This window comes from Dermacentor andersoni, chromosome 9, assembly GCF_023375885.2.
Source record: "Dermacentor andersoni chromosome 9, qqDerAnde1_hic_scaffold, whole genome shotgun sequence".
In the NCBI taxonomy this organism is placed as follows: Eukaryota; Metazoa; Arthropoda; class Arachnida; order Ixodida; family Ixodidae; genus Dermacentor; species Dermacentor andersoni.
Genome location: NC_092822.1, coordinates 52,595,592 through 52,613,210, shown reverse-complemented (window position 1 = coordinate 52,613,210; position 17,619 = coordinate 52,595,592). Strand labels below are relative to the sequence as shown.

The 17,619-nt window shown below is 50.4% G+C and overlaps 1 protein-coding gene across 1 annotated transcript in view; it reads right to left on the bottom strand.

The window, feature by feature from the left end:
* Positions 1-2,775: 2,775 nt before the first annotated feature.
* The window catches only part of LOC126528028 (peroxidase-like), a 31,201-nt gene continuing 16,357 nt past the window's right edge, over positions 2,776-17,619 (bottom strand). Inside the window, exons 7-13 of the mRNA XM_050175877.3 lie at positions 17,277-17,432; positions 14,826-14,930; positions 12,514-13,013; positions 11,174-11,484; positions 9,498-9,667; positions 8,284-8,389; positions 2,776-5,566 (exon numbers count right to left, since the gene is read on the bottom strand). Of these exons, the coding sequence (XP_050031834.1) occupies positions 5,485-5,566; positions 8,284-8,389; positions 9,498-9,667; positions 11,174-11,484; positions 12,514-13,013; positions 14,826-14,930; positions 17,277-17,432 (1,430 nt within the window). The 3' untranslated portion in view covers positions 2,776-5,484. The remainder of the gene's footprint in view (positions 5,567-8,283; positions 8,390-9,497; positions 9,668-11,173; positions 11,485-12,513; positions 13,014-14,825; positions 14,931-17,276; positions 17,433-17,619) is intronic.

The following is a 17,619-nucleotide window of genomic DNA, read 5'->3' as shown; positions in this document are numbered from 1 at the left end:
CCCGTCTCAGGCTCGCCCCCTTGATTTTTTTAAAATAAACCCCGTTCCTTTCGTGACGTAATATCTTCTATGCTTGGCGGAATCAAACGCACACCGAGCGCGGACTTTACGACGCTGCCGATAGAGGGCGCAGTGGGAAGTAGCGTGCCGTGTCGCCGCGGAGGAACCCGCCAGCATTTCGACCAGCCGGTTTCGCGATGGGGCGATTTCAACCAGCCGAACGTACCATCAGGACAAATCTTTTGAAATTTCTCCTGCGCTGGACCGAATCGAGCCCACTTCACACAGGTTACTCAAGGTCAGCAGCGCGACGCTTTTGGCAAGCTACTCCACAAGTGGGCTGGGTTTGTGCCGCTTCTTCAATAAATATTTAACTACAACGCTTTAGCGAGCTGCGCCATGAACGCACTGGGTCCGTGCCGCTCTTCAACTAACTTTTCGCCAGCTTGGGTCACCGAGTATGTGCCGCTGGGTGTGCAGCAAGCGGGGGAAACGATTCTCAGCGGTAGCAGGCGCCGGCGCGCCACGCTTCTAGTCTCGGAGGCATCACGCGGGCTTCTCAGCAACGTCACTAGATGGCGCAGCGTGTCCAAATACAAAGAGGTGCGAGATAAGAGCCCGAGTGCCACATGATGCGTTTCTCGGCGCATGCGCCGGCGCGCCGCGCGTTTCGGAGGCTACGCCCAGCCTTCGCGGCTGTGCCGATGGCGCATATAGTGTTCATAGCACGGAGGAAGGAAACTAAGGAGAGGCCCTACCCCCTCCGCGCGCTAGGAGAAAAGTGTGGCGGAAATGACGTAGTAGGTTCTCATTTTTTTGCTGCTTTTTTATTTTTTTTGTTGTATGGCCACGCCTTTTGGGCCACAATGGCGGCGTTGTTATGGTTTTGAGCGCTCACACGTGTTGCTCGGGTAGGTTTCGGGCCGTGGCAAAGGCGCTGAGTGGGCGGGTTTGCGTTAGTCACCGTGTCTTCTGGCGCTGTGTTACTTGCACCGTGCTCTGCCAGATGTTGCGCGAGCGCGCGACACCACGCGCAGCGCGGCGTGGTTTCGCGAAAGATGTAAACAAGAGAGGAGGGTGGCCCAAAATTCGGAGCATCGCCATGAGCAACGCCAAATTCCGGCTTCACTTTCGCTTCACAAAGAGTGACGTCAGGGCCTCTCCTTAGTTTCCTTCCTCCGTGGTTCATAGGGAAGCCCGAGGAGGAAGTCCCCCTGCAGTACACATCACATAAATAAGGCGTTTCGACGGTGGCAATAAGCTGTGTCGCTATTTTGGTTCAACGCTAAGCGCATTGCCGTCGACAGTCACAGTAAGATGTGTATTGCCGATTTTTTTTATTGCGATAGCAATTATATGGGCACTCCAGGCGCATTCCTGCAGTCGATATAGCCGTCGGAATTGCGGTGAGGTTCCGTATAAAGTCCAAGGCATAGAGTTTCTCACTGTATTACCTAGAGGGAAATGTGGCGCTGCTGCGCTGTGGTATGCATGGGAATGCCGATATGTTGTGACTTCGGATTGGCGACGTTCTCGGAGAGCCAGGGCACCTTGAAGACGTGCCTGGTAAGCACCGTTCCGTCTGTCACAATGATTCATTTTCTACTAAAACTGCACGTAAAAAGCTGTTTTAGCGTTATTATTACACAAGAACATGTTTTCTTTAACTATGAGAACGTGTTATTGTGTGTGCAATTATATGAAACGTAAAAAGTGTCAGCAGGCAGCTAAAGTTGGAGGACAGACGACAAGATTAGCGCACGCTTTGAAACAGTTTGTCGTCTGTTCTTGCTTTTCATCGCTTGGTCATGCATTGCAGGTGAGTAAAGAAGTAATATGCGTGAATGGAAACATTTTATGAAGATTTTACTTTCAGAACGCGTTATTTGTGTAGCCATATCCATGTTTTAGACGAAGCCTCTTACAACACTAGCCCACACGAGCCTCGCAGACACATATACCGTCATTCCCATGACTGCACGGCGCCCCTTAAGAAACTTCCATAGACGGTGGCGCCAGACTTCCCTCTAGGTGTTATAGGGAGAAACTCTATGGTCCAAGGGCGATACGGGCGCTGTACGTGCGAGTGAAAGCGTGCAAGGGTGAGCCAGCGATCGCTGCTCAATCTCGCGCACGCAACGGAGGAAAGCGGGCACGAAGCGCACCGCCTTCCGTCGCGCGCAAGGCTACGGCTGGCGGGTAGGAAGGGGGAAGGGCGTTCGACTCCGGGCGGCCGGGGTGGCCGCGCGCGCATGGCCGGTACGCTGTATCTTGAAAGCCATCTGCGACGGGTACAGAATCCGCGCTGCGTTGTGTTTTCGCGGCGTAGTTCGCGTTGGTGCGAGCGGCAGCACGAAGGTCAATTCGCTCGCTGCTGCTGCCGTGTTTCCTCACTGCAGCGTTTTGACAGCGAGTTTCCGCGGTCATCGAGTGAGATGTGTTCGTGTTTGCTTGTGCGCACGTGACACCATGCTTGTTAATTTATTTAGTATACCTATGTTTACAAGTTTATACGGCCGATAAAACTATTCTCATTGCTTCGTGTAGCTGTCCAATAATTGCTATCGTAATTGATGCTTCGTCTTTCGGGCAAAATTGCGACTTTTTTTAAAAAGTGTGATCTATTCGGTAAGAGAGCAGCGGCACCTAGCAGCCATGGTCATGAAATTCTGGGATGGTTCGCGTAGAAAGCTTTGCTTTAAAGGAAAACGTTCTTAGCTGTTAGGCGCACGCAGGGGTGCCACACACTGAAGAAGAACGAAACGGACTAATTGATGATGCTCTGGAAAGGCAGTAGCAATGAGCCTTATTTGAGCTCTCAAGGCCGTCTTCACTGCTTTTCCATCTTTTATTGAAACTCGAACAGAACACGCACACACATATTTGGCCCTTCTCACCAAGAAAAAAAATATAACAAAGGGCTGCTCGTTGCTGAGCACGAAGTTTAATGGCAGTATCGCTGAGGAACGTTGACAAGAACAAAGGGAAGATTCTTGTGGAGGGCTGTGCAGACCCGACTGATGTCCAAGGTAACGGGATAACGAAGCGTCTGGTCTGCGCTGTTTCCAGCTTGGCTGCCGTCATCCATGTATTGACGACATCCGGTCATACCGTAGAACTTACATTATTATTAGCAATGTAACGAAACTAAAGGTACCTTCTTCAATATCTGGAGTGAGACACCACACCAAAATGGAGTCCCTGAATTTCTGAAGTGGCAGTGTGCGATCGCGGCCTCGTGTGCGTAGCTCTTAAAATAAGTACAAAAAAAACATCTATATCGTGTGCGTTGGTGGGGGGAGGTCGAGGGGGAGAGAGTAAAGAAACGCTGGGAAACATTTTTGTTGTTGTTGTTGTTGCTGCTGCTGCTGCTCGAACTCGAGCTGGCTTGACTTGGGAATCCGCATTCAGTTTCGAGCGCCTGTCAACAGCCACGCTAAAATATGACGGCGAAGTGCCTGCCATTTTTGGTGCTGTGCTGCAGTTCTTCGCTATGCACCAAAGCCCGGCAGGCAGTGCAGCTTATTCCTCCAGGCTGCCTTAATACTTGGTCAGACCTGTGGCAAAGACCATAAATGCCAGGGCCATGGGTGCATGTGAGCGCAAAGGCTTCGAGCTTCGCAGTCGCGAGTCACATTCATCAGCAGTGACAGACGCAAGAACTTCCTCGCATTGTGGAAGGTTATTGATGTTGGTGCGGGCAAAATGTCACAGCTATAAGAGCAAAGTGCGGCCCTCGTTGAAACAATACTCAGGGCCTTAGGTGGAAGAAGCTTATTAGTCACGACGTACCCTCCGAGATCGCAACGGCAGGTCGCCGTTGCGATCTCGGAGGCCACGGTCAAGGGTGCCTGGCTTCGTCAACTCGTTTACATTCTAGTCTGTTGATGCACTCGTCAACGTGGTCTTCAACATGGTCATCAACCGTCATATTATGAAACCAGCCAATGACGACCGCGAATCTTCAGTGACTCAAGATAACGTGCCACAGTAAGGAAGAAAAGAGCAAAGGGCAGGGACGGTTGTTCGATAACCTTTTTTTTGTCGTAACTTGAAACGAGTGACATCTTTGCTTTTTGTACAAACGTCGTACGATAACTTCTGCGTCGTCATAGCATGGCTCCTCGTAGGTGTTTTACCACAGCCTCCGCGTAATGAACGCGCCAGTATAGCCCAACGTCGTCTTCTATGCATTAGGCGCAATCTAAGCGCCTTGTTGTACCGCTAAGACAGCGATAGGACATCGCTATAGTTATCGCCGAGCTTCATGTGGTCACGACCCCTCATTCACGGCAGCCATGCTCGCAGTATAAGGAAAATGCGATCATTTGTGCATTCCTACACTGGCCGTCGTTGACCTTGCTGAAGTTCACAGTTAGCCGGTTCTGCGGTCATGACGTAAGCCGAACTCGACTACGGTAGTGACGTTCGCGAAGTGTCATTTCATTGTGGTTGAGCATGCGGCTTTCACACAGACCAGTTTATTTGTTTTGCATGCCCGAATGCCTCGCGCACTTGAGGGAGGATCGGGGCTGACTTTGTTTTGTTTTCTTCCCTGCCCTGTTATCAGCAATGAACGCATATAAACACGTGCTTTCGGAAACACAAATTGTGGTGACAATGGGAAAACTCCACCATTGTTGTCCGGCGATCGGAAATGTCGCTGTCTCGGAAATGCGCGCAGTATTGGTTAACACCCGTCTATCACAAGGGCTTGTAGTGCTTCACGTGCCGCAGCATGGGGCAAAATCGTCCGTGGGCTCGTTTGCGTAATCCGCACTGAATGGGACAGTTCGTAACGGCATCCCCAGGTTTGCTACAAAAGTCAGTTGGGCACTTCTTCTCGACACATCACGGCAGTCCTCTAGATGAATAATACCTATGCCTCGAACTGAGCCAAAAACAAAAGGGGGGGGGGGGAGAAGAGATGTCTCGAATCCTTAAATGAGCTGCTGAGGGTGACGATTACGAGAGTTCAACCGCGCACTTGAAAAAAAAAGAGGGTGTGTCGTTTCCTCACCGACACCACCGTCATCTCAACGCATGCAGTTCCTCTTCCGAGTGACGCGCACAGGCTTGCCCAACACGTAACACGTTCCCAACAACGCGCAGCGTTCACGAACAGACACAAACACACGCACACACCAAGACACACGCACGGCGCACAGTGCATCACGTGGCACATCCCTCCAAAAACGTAGCGCTGTCACGTGGTCCCGCGCACCTTCGAGCCGTCGTCGTCGTCGACGTCCGTGCCGGGAGGGCGGCGCGTCGCAGAGTGATCGCGATGTCACGTGGTGCACGGGAGCAACGCGAGCACTTAAATGTCCTTATGGGGGGCGGGGCAGGGGGAGGGCAGAAGTGACTGTGTGTAGGGGCAGGCGGTATGGCACCAGCGACGGGGGAGGGGCGCGGTCTTCCTAGGAGGGAGAGGAGGCGGACGAGCCGTCCAGCGGCGGCGGCCACCCAACAGCCCGGGCCCGGCTACGTCGTGGCTCCGGGCGGCACCTCGATCCAGGCGTCCATGTTTAGGCCCCGGAGGGTGGCGCACGGAATCTCGGGATTGCTGCGAGGAACGCACGTGTTAGACGTCTCTCGGACGCTTCTCCCAAGCCTTTACTCAACTCACTATTCGCTGAAAAGCTGGCACGGCCGGTTACTAGCATATCGAAATACGGTTACGTTGAATGCTAAGGCACGACGAAACGCAAGCGCGAAATGCCACAGTGCTGATTTGACATTCGCGGCAAAGTTCGAGACCGCATCACTCGTATCACCCGTCAGGTGACTTCGTGACCAACGCCCGTCCAGTGCATTTTAGAGTTTGCGTTTCATCTCTCTCTTAGCGTTGTAACCGCGTTTCATAATGCCGGGCAACGCACGTGATAATTTAGTGCTCATGCATTTGGGGGTACGTTAAAGAACCCCAGGTGGTGAGAATTAATCCGGAGTCCCCCACTACGGCGTGCCTCATAATCAGATCGTAAGATCCCCTAGAATATAATTTCAACAATTTCAGGCTAAACAAAACCAACCAACCAACCAAAAACAAACAAACAAACAAAATAAAGAAAACAATACCAAACTATTTACAGTGGCGCTTCACTTCGTGAACGCGAGTGAGCCGCATGCTTGTGGGTGCTGTAGCGCACACTACTCCATCGGCCCTCGGTGCGCCTAGACGCCTACGCTGTCCGGATCACAGATCGTATTCAAGACAGACGCAGCAGCAGCCGGAGTAGAACGCCCACATGTAAACATTCGCTTACTAACTAAATTAACTGGCATGGTGTCAGTGCGCACAGGCAAACATGAAAACTTCGCACTCGATGACCGCGGACGCTCGCTGTCAAAACGCTGGCGTGAGGAATCGCGGCAGCAGCAGCGAGCGAAGTGACGCTTCAACGCAAACTGGGCGGTGAGGGCACAGCGCACTCAAAGCTATGAGCCTTCGGCCCACCTAGTCTGTGCCCCCAAAGGAGATCGTTTTCAAGATAAAGCCGGTGCGACCGCGCGTGGCCGAAGTACAACGCCCCACCTCCCTCCCCTCCCCCCTCCAGGTATCATGCGCGCGACGGAATACGGCACGCTTCCACCCTTGCGCACGCGAGATTAAGCCACTATCGTCGGCTCACCGTCGCACGCTTTCACTCGCACTTGCAGCGTACTGCGCAGAGGACGACGTTATCTCAGTACGTCTGTATCGCAAACAATATCTGTATAACTGCCTGATGAGCTCAACCTGGCACGCCTCTGCATATTTTCGTCCTCCACGACGCTTCGCCTCTTTTCTCTTTCCCGCCTTGGCTCAACGTTACCTACACTTTCCACTAGATGGCGTTACGTTGCGACGCTCTCGCGCTCCTTCGTACTTTCTCCGGTGCGTACTTTCCCCGACGCGCAAAGCTAGCCCCTTTGTCACAATGCTAATTTAAACGCATAGATCAAGGCGTAACGTCGTGTGGAAGGATGTTATCTCAACGCCTCATCGAGAATAATGACATCACTTAACGAAACTTAAAATGGACATCATGTGCGCTTACAAGTTTTCGTCTGTGGTTGCGTTAAAGAGTTTCACACACATCGGCGACACTTTTTTACTAATATATGCGGCAACAGTATGATTGTACCATGGACATGGGCGACCGTTCGTCTGGTTTCAGATGCGGAGTGAATATTCGTTTGGTTAAGAGCACGGTCGCGTTGTAAAACATCCTTTGCTTGCAGTGAGTGGTTACTTTCCTGCTAGACTCGATTACGAAGTAGGCTCCGCCTCACAAACATACTTGGTGCAACAAAGCAGCCTTTTCAGGCGCACATCTGCGATCGCAAAATAAAGGAAAACAACAAAGGCGTATTTGCTCCCATCTGTGAGCGGTACTTTAAGATTATAGATATTGCAACGAAAATCCAGGCTCGCACATAACTATAGCACGCTTGTAATCGAACGTTTTTTTTTTCAAAAAAGGAAAAAAAAAATGCGTGCTGCACAAACAGATTTTTTTTTTTTTTTTTTTAAGATTGAAAACGACGACTAGGATCTTCAAAGGCGTTTTTCCCCCTTTTTCCAGCATGTCAGCGGGAGAGGGTCCAATAAACAATTATTAGTTCAAAAAAGCTGATTGGAACGAATAGAAGTATGCTGTTCACTTCAGGTACATTTTTGCAAACAACAGTGACGTGCAGACGAACATTTCGTTCGAAGCACGGCGCACAGTTATTTTGATCTAACATAATTTCTTTGCATGAAAAAAAAAAAAAATACCCGCCGTGGTTGCTCAGTGGCTATGGTGTTAGGCTGCTGAGCACGAGGTCGCGGGATCGAATCCCGGCCACGGCGGCCGCATTTCGATGGGGGCGAAATGCGAAAACACCCGTGTACTTAGATTTAGGTGCACGTTAAAGAACCCCAGTTGGTCAAAATTTCCGGAGTCCCCCACTACGGCGTGCCTCATAATCAGAAAGTGGTTTTGGCACGTAAAAAACCCCATATATTATTATATTATATTGCATGAAAAATATCTGTTTAACTAGATAATCTGGCCTTGGGTGTCTCCAGCATGTTTGTAACAAGACTACTGTTGTTAACGATGCACTTATAACGACACTCCGAGCAGGAGAATTTGTAGCAAGGCTCCATATCTCACTGTGTCTAGCCATTTGAGGCTTTGCAGACCGACTGCAAGAAAAGAGGCCGATATATGCGATCGTACTAAGCTAGCGTTTACTGGTGTGTATTAAACCGTGGGCTGGATAATCATGGGACGTCGCCAATCAACGAACCTTTCTGACACCGTCCTGAGTACTTCCCGCTGCGCTGTCTCGTGGCCTATGCTGTTGTCGCAGATGACCTTGGAGAGAGTCGTCCTCCGCAGTTCAGTCAGCTGGGCTGCAAGAGCAAGAATACTTGTCGTACTACACTCTACCAACACGTGGGAAGAGACGGAATAAGTGAGCAGCACGTGTTACGAAACCGCGCACAGGGCCCCTGCTGTAAGGGCAGAAGCGCAACGCCGCAGTGACCTTCTGCTTGCAGTTCCCTTGCGTCAACCGCACACGTGCTTGCAGTGCTCTCTTGCAACAACTATACGCATACACAGTTGGCTTGGAATGCAGAATAAAGAAATACGTTTCGCATAACATTCATTAAAAGTATTCTGCCCATGCCCCCCACCTCTTCCCGTATGAGCGCCGTTTTGTAATACAGGCAGTCGTCGGTACTGGAATCAACATGGCTCGTCCTCAGATAGACCTGCATCGCACTGGGCTCGTAGCCACAGCGTTCATTAGTTTCCATCTCTCTCTCTCTCTCTCTCTCTCTCTTTTAACGCTGAGCCTGATCTGTCTACTGCGAGGAAATGACTTCGAGTGCCGCCACAGACCTTGAATCCCACTGGCCTGAGCGACCCTCTGTAGATAGACGCGGGCTGCGAAACATCTCTTGCATGCAAAGTGCTGTCTCTCGCCTTTTTACTCTTTCTTCCCGTTTTTCCCGCTTGCGATAGCAATTCGGACTACTGCATGGTTAACGTTTTTATACTTTCTCTCTTCGCTCTTCTTTTCCCCGGCCTATTTTTGTTAGTAGGCTCGCAAAGTTCCGACGCGAGTAGTTGATTTGATCGTGACATGTCCGCGTAAGGACGACTAATGTCGACGGATAGCGCGCAGAATCTGCTCGTGCAAGACCGAAGAATAGGCCAACCTGGAACATGACTTTTTTTAGGCTTGTAGCGCAGCTAAGAACGAGCAAAAAAGGAAAGTGGAAGGGGTAATGAAAAGGAACGGAGAACAGGGTGAGCGCTCACCTTGTTCTCCCTTCCTTTTCATTACCCCTTCCACTTTCCTTATTTGCTCGTTCTGAGCTGCGCTACAAGCCTAGAAAAGTCATGACATACCAACTCGCCCAAACTGCCACCCTAGAACAACAGTTCTTTCTCTCTCTCTCTTTCGTAGACGGCCACATAGGCTTTAAGGCTTATATGGGAGGGAGCGCTTACCTGGCGTGAAGCTGCCGGCCTGCCCTCCGTGCTCGAAGTAGAAGCGGTCGCCGTACTTCAGCCGCCAGAACTGTATGCCCAGGATGCAGCCGAAGGTGGGGCCGACCACGCCACCCGGGAGCGAGTACTCCGACACGCCGCCCGTGAACAGGTCGATGTCGTTGACGTGCCTGCGCGATGGGCGGTACATGGGGAGTGCACGTATTAATTACCGCAAAACACGGATGCGATTGTATACGTTCAAGTAACAGCGCGCAGTCGAAAGCAGCCAGATTTTTTTTTTTTTTTTTGCCGGCGCTTTCGGGCCCGTGTATAACTTATCTACGAGACACCTTTAGTCCCTCAGTGTTTCGCCCTGTACCTTGCGTTCTTGGTGGCTGAAGTGTTATTATTTTGTTAGTGCATGCTGACGTAGATAGTGTCGTGCGGGCCGCCCCTGTGTGATGTAGCCCGTTTGCAGTTGTTTTGCTGGATGCCAGCTGTCCTCAGACTACATTTTTTTGTAGCTTTATCATTAGAGTTCAAACCGTGTGGCTGAGTGGTACGAATAAATATATCAATTCATTGATAATACCGAACGCGTAGAGGGCAAACAGCTGGGGAGATGCCTCAGATCGACATTCACTTATGCATAGGTGCATCAAATGCGACATGAAACAACAACAAAAAAGGGAAGCACAAAGCACTAGCTTTAAATGCTACATCTCGCGTTGATGAACAGGGAAACCACGCAAGCCAAAATGTGGCCTTCTGCTGTCCACGTTCACTGGATCGAGATGTAGGTACGAGAGGGCCGATGCGTGTTATACATACAGATGCTCCAGATAGTGAATATTTATGGAGTAGGGACTCGGGGAAAGATTAGGTGCCTGAAACTTCCGTTCTAAAATAGGTAGATGATGTTTAAACTCCCCCATGAGATTGCTACGATGCACGCCCCCAATTTTAGGCTGAGTGTCATAGCCGCGAGAATAATTTTTTGTGAATATCACGCTCGTAAATATTTACGCAGAACCATCGCAGATAATTATCTAAGCGAATGGTTCGCAAAAGTTTCGATAGAGTGATGAATTGTCCCAATTTATTCATAGGAGAGTGACTGTCTGAGAAGTGGGCAATAATTGCGTGCTTCCGAATGGAACAACAGTCGAACGAACACGTCGCGAGTCACACAGAAAAAAAAAAGTCATTAACTAAGTGCTTCTCGAAGTACTTGCTGGTAGCAGCAATTGAAGTTGGTCGCTGATGTTCCGCTTCGCGTCACCGAGCGCTGAACTCCCTCATCTTGCCCAAATGATGCTGCCGTCCCCCGCCACTCTTCGCTGTCTAACGTTGCCGAGCCGTTTAGGCACGTAGATGACGACACTCTGCCAACTATTCTTCCCTGAGGATCCAGTTCGGCGGCATCTTTAGCGCCCCGTGGCCCACCGTCGCGGTCGTCAGATAACCAAACAAAAGCGACAAGGGGACGCGGATCAATGCAACCCTCCTCCCTCGGGGACCTACTTTCGCTCCACCGGTTCGTCCCCCACCGATACATTTTTGACCCCTGCGCATCCCTCCCCTCTTGGTGTGACGTTACTCGGTTATATATATATATGTATATATATAACCTGCCACGGTGTTAAAGAAGACTTTTGTGGGTGGGTGGAGGGCCGCGAGGTGCTGGTACTTACGCGTAGAGCCTCTGCAGGCGCTCCCGGACCGGCCTAGGCATGGCGCTGTCCAGGTGCTCGAACTTGGTGACCCGCAGACCGAAGCAGCCCTTGAGGTAGTCGGTGTAGCCGCGTATCCCGTGGTCCCTGCCTCGCTGGATGTTGAGCGAGATGAGGTCCAGGCCGAACGACTCGTTGTTCAGCCGGTACAGGTGGTTCGTCACGTCGTCCGTGATGAAGTTGTCGAAGCGCTGCGAGCTCTGGCGCGCCAAGCCCCGGATGACGCGCTCCATGAGGCCGTCGCGGAACTCGAAAGGCCGGAAGAAGTGTTCCTGTTGGCAGCGACAAATACAGAATAAAAAAAAAGGTCACAATTGAGGTGCCTAGTATCAGGTACCCCCTTTGAATGTCGAGAGATGTGGCGCGAGACGCAAGGAGATAGAACCTAGTTTGAGAGCTAACTCGCAACTAATTTCATTTTCGAGAAGCGCCAGCGTAACTAGTTGAAAGTTGGCGCTTTTTCTGCTCGTTTGTTCCCTCTCACCGTTCACTTCCCACAGCTTCAGATCTATGCACCAGCTTGCCTCACGTCGTATTTCGCTGGACTCCCGTTTGAATAGCTTTGGGCCGAGTTCGCATTAAAAAAAGAAGCTCAATGCCCACTGTTTTTGAATACAAAGACTATATAAGTACAGCGTTCAGTATCTTTGAAAATGTCGACGAAATGCGGCCACGTGCTATTTTTATTTTTCACTGATGATCTTATACTCACTAAACCTCCCTGCCCTTTCTTTTTCATTCTCACGCTTTACATTATTGTCTATCGCCATCGACTAATCGAGATTTCTGACGCAGAAACTTGAACGACAGAGCTGCTGAGGGCCAGAAACTTCAAGTTATTATGCAAACAGTGGTATGCTAAAAGTAAATAAAGATTCATCAACTTTCGTTCTATATAGCTCTTCATACATTTTCGTCGTCTGGCCCATAAGCCATTGTGTTGGAGCCCATTCTCGCGACTTTATGAGTTCGGCTATTTTTTCTCACATTCCTTCTAGACCTTCTAGATTTATTATGTTACTTGACGTTAGAAAGCTGACGACTCCGCAGACTAGCTGGCTAACGTCCAGCCAGCAGAGCGCATAAGGATGAACTTGTTGAGGGTCCTTTTCCGCCCCACCTCGCAGGCTCGAGGGCGTAGCCTTCGAGAATCTTGTGTTGTCATGTATTTTGAATGCGGTTATACTGCGGGTCTCTTAGAACCAAAGCCGGCCTCGTGCGACAAAGTTTTCTCTCGAGCGACTGGAAGACGTGACTCTCTCGTCCGAATCGGCCGATCGAAGTGTCCCGTCGACGCTCACCTGGAGGGCTATGCGGGCCACGCGACCCCTGGAGTCTATCTGCATGAAGTCCCCGTTGAGGATGGTGTGGCCGAAACGGAACGCGGCGCCCGCGAACTCGTTCAGCATGGACGGGTCGATCTGGCGGTTGTACGTCGTGTAGCCGTAGGGCAGCACCTCCAGGCCGAACTCGCGGTGGAACGCCTTGCCCACGACGAGGGGCAGGAACTCGTTGTAGGTGATCATCTGCATCTGGCCGATGACGATGCGGCGCGCCTCCTGGTAGATGCGCTCGTCGTCCCAGTGCGGGTTGACGCGCGACAGCCGCATGGCGAGCAGGTTGTGCTGCCGCAGCCAGAGGGTGTGCATCGCCGTGAGACCGGGCTGCTCGTTGACGCGCTCGTCGCCGGCGCGGAAGCACAGGTCTCCCAGCTCGGGCCGGCTGCACTTGTCCTCGGTCGGGTGGAAGCTGGCCGGCAGGATCATGTCGCCGCGGCGCCCCACGTCGAACTTGAGCCGCCCTGCGAGCGAGGAAAGAAAAACAAAAAAGGAGAGCTAATCGACCAAAGAATGTTCTCGTCGACCCGTTGCAACCCGTCGCGTAAACGAGATTCAAAGAGACTCGTTCTTGGGTAGTGTTGTCCAAACCGCGGGGGCCGAATGCCACGAAGGTTTTCGTTCGTGAGTGCTCCTTGCCATTGGCCACGCGGGCGCGCCTTCGCTAATCGTATGTCCCGCATCGGGATTGGCTGTAATTTTTTTTTTCTTGAGAACAATTTTAGCGCAAGGGGATTTTGTGAATAAGAACCCTAAATATAATCGCGCAGAATGTAGAGCCGCCTTGATTGCTTGTGTGACGGGTGACGACTCGAGCTTGAAACTGCGGGACATTGCTGGCCCTTGAAAAAAAAAAAAAAAAAACAATTCTTAAGCATTGCGCGCATTGAAGGAATTTCTGGCATTTCTTTCTTTTTTTTTAACTACAAGCCTTAATGAGACTTTACGAACAGTTTGAGCCTGCGTGCGCATCTGGTGGGTGTACATGCCGTTTGTGCGTTCGTGCGATCACTGTGTATATATGTTTTCTTGCCCAACACCGGGAGCAGCTTGCCGGTTTATCCGCAAGGCAACCATCAACAACTCATTAAGAATAGCCTCTCTCTTTCTCAAAGCGTCAGTGCCTTCTGCACTCGACAGAAACGTTCCGTCGATGACGTCAGCGCATGTGTGAAGCGATCCGGCCCTTCCTATATGCTCCCAGTGCGTTTCCACTGCCTCTCTTTTTTTCCTCCTCTCGGCGGAGCGAGTACGGGGGAATCTAACGACCGCACAACACCGACGTCCGGTAGAATACTACCGCAATAAAATTACCTTTATTCATCTGTTTTCCAAGCCCCATGTAGGAATTTACAGATTGTCGCCCCTCCTTTTGGCAAGAAAACGAGCGTGGTGTATTTCTAGAGAGTGTGTGTTCTAGAGAATGTGGCTTAGTAAAAAACTAATAATAATAATTAAATTTTGTTTGAAATTCTTATTTTGGTAATTAACGGTGCCGTTTTCGCAGTCCGTGCTGCATTTCGCGAGCATTATACGAAATTGTTTCAGTATTTGTTGTATGCAACAATAATGAGGTTGTTGCGATTGTTTTTGCAATTCAATTCATAAGATCTCCATCCCGTCGTAGGTGGTATGTTCATTACCACTAGGTAATGGGCTTCTAAAACCTTTTTTAGTACGATGGTCTCTTATTAGGATGACCGGTCCGCTGCAAAAGCATAAAGGTTACGCAGAATCGCCGCGTGAGCTTTCTGCTGCGGGCACGTAAATGTAAGGTTCAACGCAACACACTAGGAAGAAGTACGTAAATTGGTTATCAGTAGTCTAAGTTGACTCCTTCAGAACGAGTAATTTGCACCACCAGCAGTTCTGCTGCATCTCTAAGTGAGAGCCAATACTCAAGAAGCTGCTACCGCATAGGATCTTAGGTAAAAGATGCAGTCATTGATGAAGTTTCCTACAGTTGCTATAGCGTTATTTAGTGTTAGCTTGTTTGCCCAATGTTTCTTGTAAGTACAGCCTGTTAGTTTTTGCGTTGATCGACGAAATTTTCGACTGTGGCGTTGACGTGTTTGTCCACCATTCTTTGTGAGTACAACCTGTTATTTTCATGTTCATCTGTGAAATTTTCGGCCGTATAGATTAGGTTATTGTTGTACGCTGCGAATTTGAGGGCTTTCAGGAACCCATTCAAGCAGTATGGAGCAGCTTCTACGCCAGAAGACCGTCCGAATATCGCTGGAAAAAAAAAAATTAAAGTTCGAACTTGAACTTACCGTCTCCCTGCAGTGTTCGGAGCTTGAGGCTGTCGTCGAGCGAACTGCCGTACACCTGGGATCCATCTATGAATGACGTCAGAGAGTCCATCTGCTGCCGTGGGCCTACACGGGGGGCGCAAAGAAAGCACGATTTAAGGTGTTCTGCGGCACCGGGTATACCAGTTAAAAAAATATAATAATTGAAAGCGAACATTTTTTTTATTTTTGGAATCAGGGCTTCTTCGAGAAGAAAGGCACGCAGACTTTCCTTTTGAAATTTCGGTTCTTTTCGCGCCGTGACGTGGTTTGATACTTTGCAGACACGATCGCCGCAGCACGTTATCTACGCACCGTACTTTCCTGTTTGCGGTGCTCATACCATGTAAGAGGCCTTTCGAGAAAGCCTTTTGGGAGAATGCATCGCCTAACTCGTAACTGCCGTTTCTTTTCAAGATTCCATGACTGCACAACCCTGTGTCCCTATAGTCTTCGCACGCAACCGCTCACGAGCTGCTCCTGCAATGTCGGCGAGAACCTAAGAATGCAGCGGCAAGTGCGCCGCTGTTCAACACGAAGAGAACTTGTGCAGATGGCGCCAGCGAATTACGTCAGATCACTTCCGTGACATCACGGCGCGGAGGGAAACTTATTTTAGCGTGCCCGGTATTCCGGATTAAGTACTGTCGTTCGCGTATTGCCGCGTTACCGAACGCTGGTAGCGACATCTTGTTAGCTTTGTCTAACCACAATCCCTTGTAGACGCGTTCTCGTGTTCCACGAGTGTTGTTGTCGCAGACAAAAAATTTAAAACGCTACGTGTTCATGATTACACCGCGACCAAGAATTTACACCACCAGCGAAGTAGCATGCACTTGGTTACTACAGTAATAGATCTGTGTTTGGGGGGGGGGGGGGGGGTCAGGTCGGGCTCCGGGCCACTAGGTCGCGCTACCAACCCAACCGCTCGCTTTCATACGCCTCCGACAGCGCGGTAATCCGAAAACGCCATTGCGTGTAACTCAATAGCGAACGCACTGAAACTCTCTAATCTGAGTACCTCGGGAACTACTTTTTTTTTTTTTTGAACGCGGAGACAAGGAGGGCAGGCGCACTTCGGTTATGTTGAGTGGAGCTTGTACTGAATTCTTAGGTTGTCACCGAGTGTGGCCAACTCGCACCCACCCCGACAGAGTACTTTCCCAAAGTTTAACGTTGGGCTGGTTGGTGCCGCATTGCCAAACTTTCGATAGACTCGGATTCAGTAAGGGCCGAATTCACAAAGCTTTTCCATCGTAAGCGCTGTTTACCATTCGCTCGCCGCGTTTGCTAATGATATGCCTTACATCATGATCTATTGACATCTGGACTTGCGAATAGTTTTGGGGAAAGCACTTTTTCGTGAACATGGTCCCCGGTGCGCTGCAAAGATTATTCTCCCATTTCGGCTTACTGCGCATCGCCCCGCGCCGCCCGGGTAATCTTTTATCCCGGCTCCGGGCGGTGCACGTCTGACGTCACGAGTCTCTGCGCTGCGCCATAGATGACGATGGTAGTTGCCAACGGAAGCACGAATGGGCGCGTTCAGCCCATTTCCTATTTTGTTGTCACTGCTGTCGCCGGCAAACTTAAATGTGGGTGCCCAACCTTGCGGCGCCTTATGTTTTCTCTGCACAGCGCGTCGTGATGCGGCAAAGCCACCGTAGAGGAAGAGAAGCCGGGGAGCTCAGCGGCAAGTCGCGAGCCCAAGCTTCGCAAGCGTCACGAACACCGCGGCGTAATCACGCTCATATTCTTTTGCACTGACGGCCTTCAATGACACGACCGATCCTAGAGTTTGTTGCTGGAGAAAATAATTACCAAAAGAAAAAGAAAAAAGAAAAAGAAAACGCGAAAAAGATGAAATATTTTGCATAGGAAATTGAAACACCGTCTTTCGCGAAATGCATTCGCAAAGTTCTTGCATTTCCTGTGTTCGTGTTTGACTTTCCTTGCGACCACAGCTTGTACAAATTTCTTCTGGTTTCGTTCTATTACTTTATTACCATCATGCCTGCCGAGTGACCGATGCTGACGATAAAAGAGCGTTAGTGTTAGTAAAAGAGCGTTAAAAGAGCGTTAGTAAACAGGTCAACAGAACAACCGGTGTTCTACACTCCCGTCTTTGTAGTTGCGCTTAGAAAAAACAACAGCAACTTTGGCGTTAACGTTTGACCAACTATCTCGCATCGCCATCTTGCTTTTGCTGTTTATTTTTTTCTTTGTTCTTCCTCCCGTTCTCCCATATCCCTAACGTCTGTTCCACCACTCTTCTGAAGGGTAGCAAACCGGAAACGTGCGTCTCGGTAATACCCCTGTCTTGTCTTTCTCTCTTTCTATTTGATCGTGGCTCCAGTTCTCGCGCTCTTCTTGAATATATTAACGAATGGTAACGAGCACTTACATCACAGATGGCGAACGGGTCTCACTCACCGAGGCTGCAGAGCGGGCACCTGGCCGAGCGGGGGAAGTTCATGCAGTGCTCGCCGTATTTGCCGAAGAAGTGATCCGTCGGGGGGATGTCGAACGAGAAGCAGCGGGGCGAGCTGCGTGTCTCCGTCGAGCAGCAGTCGATCACGTCGTTCGGATCTGCACGAGGAACACGCGTCGTCACCGTTTGCGAGACGACTTCGTCACGGCGTCGGCGGCTGTCTCTCGTATGCGAGACGCGTCGCCCAAACCACATCTGACGCGTCTTTTGACGTGGTTTCGACGCGCCTACACTTTAGTACGCGCGATATCTGCGCCGTTTTCGCAGTCTGAATGAACTTTGCCT